The 3,296-nt window shown below is 42.8% G+C and overlaps 1 protein-coding gene across 1 annotated transcript; it reads right to left on the bottom strand.

Annotated features, from left to right (window-relative positions):
• Nucleotides 1-2,840: 2,840 nt before the first annotated feature.
• On the bottom strand, nucleotides 2,841-2,992 carry LOC149455141 (dolichyl-diphosphooligosaccharide--protein glycosyltransferase subunit 4-like). Its single transcript, XM_089686550.1, has one exon. It carries the CDS (start codon nucleotides 2,946-2,948, stop codon nucleotides 2,841-2,843), a length of 108 nt encoding a protein of 35 aa, XP_089542676.1. The 5' UTR covers nucleotides 2,949-2,992.
• Between the last annotated feature and the right edge of the window lie 304 nt (nucleotides 2,993-3,296).

Raw genomic sequence — 3,296 nt, 5'->3', positions numbered from 1 at the left:
GGTACTTGTAGTCCCACAGCTCTACTAGCAAATGGAAGCTGTAATTCAGCAGTATCTTACACGGTCTACAACAAAATGGCGGCCACGATCTGTAGCAATTTTCGAGTTTTTCTTCTATTTATTTAATTTTATTCCGTCTATTTGATCTGGCCCATGTTGTGGTATCAATCAGTAATTATTTCACTATTTTTCTTTTTCTTAAATTGGCAAAACCAGCCTTTATAGACCTAGGTCCCTGCAGCAATGCGGCTGAACCGCCAGTCTTCTCTAAAATGGAGCCCGTATCGCACATGCGCACGGGGCTATATAAAGGGACAGACGTCGGTGGCAGGCCATCCCTTTGAAAACGCATCAGGGAGGACATCATTCCTCCAAGGCCGCATGTCCAGGCCAGCAGCCATCTTTAGAATTTGATCTTCTTGCTGTGCATATGCTGCTGACATATATGCCTTGCTATTGGCTGATACTTATGCCATTGAACTGATTTTACAATACTACAGCGGGCATCTGGTCTATTTTGATACTATGCTGACAAATTAGATCACTGAGCCATTTTTTGGAATCTGACAAGTTAGATCACTGAGCTGTTTGTTAGAATCTGACCTATTTTTACTGAGCTGCTTTTGTAGTTAAGCTGCATATTGCTTATTAAAATACTACACTATCCAAGCACTTTTGTCTGGTGGCTTTTTTGAGCCATCTAAGGTGGATGTTTGTCACTCTGGCTAATCCGGGTGCAGGGGCAGACTGACAACTCATGGGGCCCCCTGGGCAATAGGGGATCATGAGGCCCCTATGTCCTTGCCTAAGCTCAAAAAAGCCTATGAAAAAGGTACCAGGGGCATCTCTTGGGGCCCCCTACTGACCCCTGGCCCTCGGGCAGTGCCCGAATCTCCAAATGGTCAGTCCGCCCCTGTCCGGGTGAGAGTGCATAGGAGGAGCTGCCCCCCGCATGCTGAGAGGGTCCGAGCTGTGAGGTCTGAAGTGCCTTCCCTGTGTGCAGAGTGTGCCATTGGTGCCCCCTATCCCCACCAGTGCCCTGATGACCACTTGTACCAGTCTGGATAATTACTATACATGCGCAATATAATTGCGCTTCTGGTGAGTGCAAGCACATTTATTCCCTATCACGGAAGTCACAAGCACCATCATCTGATAAATTTCTTCTATGGACTAATAACCTAATGCTATTATTATTATTATTATTGCGATTTCTGCTTTAGCACCATTTACCATTTCACAAATATAACATAGTGGTAATCATCCATTCACTGAATCTCTCGTCAGTAATTGACAACACTTCCAATCACTATATTTAGCGCCTTATAGGCGCATAAACCTACCACTTTGTCACTTCATTCATTCATTCACTATCATTATATTGTATTTCTTAGCGCTGCATTTTTTATCACATTTTGCAATATCTGTTTGATTAAAATAAAAACATAATATTTGTTTGATAAAAAAAAACATTGAAATCCATTTTTATTTTTGAGTTTAGATACCCTATAAGTGACAGGGTCAGCTTACATTTGTTTAAAAAATAGAGAAATGTGCTAAAAATAGCGAACCCCTTTAAAGCTAAACTCTAGGCATCAGACAAAAACAACCTTGCAGTGGTACCCCCCCCCCCCCGCACCACAAGGGTTAAATGGCCTAGGGGTAAATAAATAAGATAAATACCTACCTTATTCCTTACCCCTAAGGCTTTCTCCATCCCATGCTACCAGTCCCTCGAAGGCTCTTCTCTGAGGCACTCTAGCCAATGGTCATACTGTGACATCATCACACACAATGCAGCAGGACCATTATGTTCATAATTCCTACCCATTGCCATCCACTGTCAGTCACAAGGTAGGTGGACCTGATGGGGATTTTGTTTCTTTCTTTCCCTACCCAAGTTCAGCAAATATAAAACACATTGCTAAAGTTAACACACAACTCTCCCCTGATAACTCTGGCCTTTCTCTGTATGACTCTTGCCTGTATCTGTATGTCAATCTGAGTTGCCTTAATTATCTCCATTTTCAATATCTATGAAATTGCAGTAATTATTATTTTTTCCATTCACAATGACACAGTGTGACTGTGGTGCTAAAATGAACTGATGAAATGAATCTGTCATATGCGTTGTAACTGTGAACAAACCAGTCAAAGGCTTTCATGAGTTGGGTGCAGGACTTTCTAATTGGTAAATATCATCAGAAAAGTGTTGTAAATGCTTTAATGAATAGCCCACAGTGTGCACTATATGCTGGGAACTAGTATGGAAATGCTGCACAGTTTCAGAAACTGGAAAAAAAGTACTTTTGATTTGAGAACAGTATGACTCCTAGGAAGGTATAAAAATGAGGAGCTTTCTATAAGGGTTATTTAAATCTAGCTCTGGCCTTCTAAAAATGATCTGTGGTAGATTGTTTTTCAGAGGGAGTTTGACTGGCATTATGTTGCCTCCTTACTGGCTGTTTTAACCCCTAAAAGTCTGCACTACCACACTGAAACCATGTGCATTGCATGCAGTTACAGGGCAGTGCAAGTGCCGACCCATACAATTGAATGGACACATTTGGCAGGTGGTAGTGCCCACCAAACACAACGGAGGGTTTCATTTTTTCTTTTATAGAGAATATATCCCTTCTCATTGGGATACCTTTATTTACCCCATTTACATATCAAAAACAGAGATCTAAGCAAGGTAACAATGGCCAGACATTGCCATCACAGTAGATATGTACAGTCGGAGACCTGCTTCTGGAATGTGAACTTCATACTGGCTGGGATCACACGGGAACCGCCAAACATCAGACCCAATTCAGCGTCCGGACACCAGTCCCTCATTCCTACTTCTTGGGGTTATTGACAGCCACGTAGTGATACAAGATGACCAGCAGGAAGAGGGAGACCCCCAGCATGTTGGTGAATATGGTGAGCTGCACGTCTGTGATCATCCTCCCCCTGGTGTCCGGCTTTTATACAGCACCTCTCTCAGCTCTGTAGCATCTCTTCCGCTCTGTACATGTGAGACATGTCACCTTCCTCTATAGAGCACCCTCTTTCCGGGGGGTTTCATTTTTGTGTCATGTGTACACCTGCATCCACTGCCTTTGCAGCTTAAGGGGGAACGGTTGGGGAGGGGGCAGAAAAGACTGATAAGAGTGTTAACTCCAAAAAGAAAAAATTCTTAGCATTTAAATAAATGTGTTTCAATACACTTCTAAATAGCCTGTAGTGAGAAACCTATGTAGGCTGCCATTGCTTATTGCTGTCTGCTGTTGCCTGGTGGTCTGGCTTCATTA

This window comes from Staurois parvus, unplaced genomic scaffold, assembly GCF_062004578.1.
Source record: "Staurois parvus isolate SC_StPar_1 unplaced genomic scaffold, SC_StPar_1.0 ptg000402l, whole genome shotgun sequence".
NCBI lineage: Eukaryota > Metazoa > Chordata > Amphibia > Anura > Ranidae > Staurois > Staurois parvus.
This window is presented reverse-complemented; position numbering and strand designations above follow the sequence as displayed.

Excerpts from the sequence above, each read along its gene's own strand:
- LOC149455141 (XM_089686550.1), bottom strand. The coding sequence starts at position 2,948 with ATGATCACAGACGTGCAGCTCACCATATTCACCAACATGCTGGGGGTC.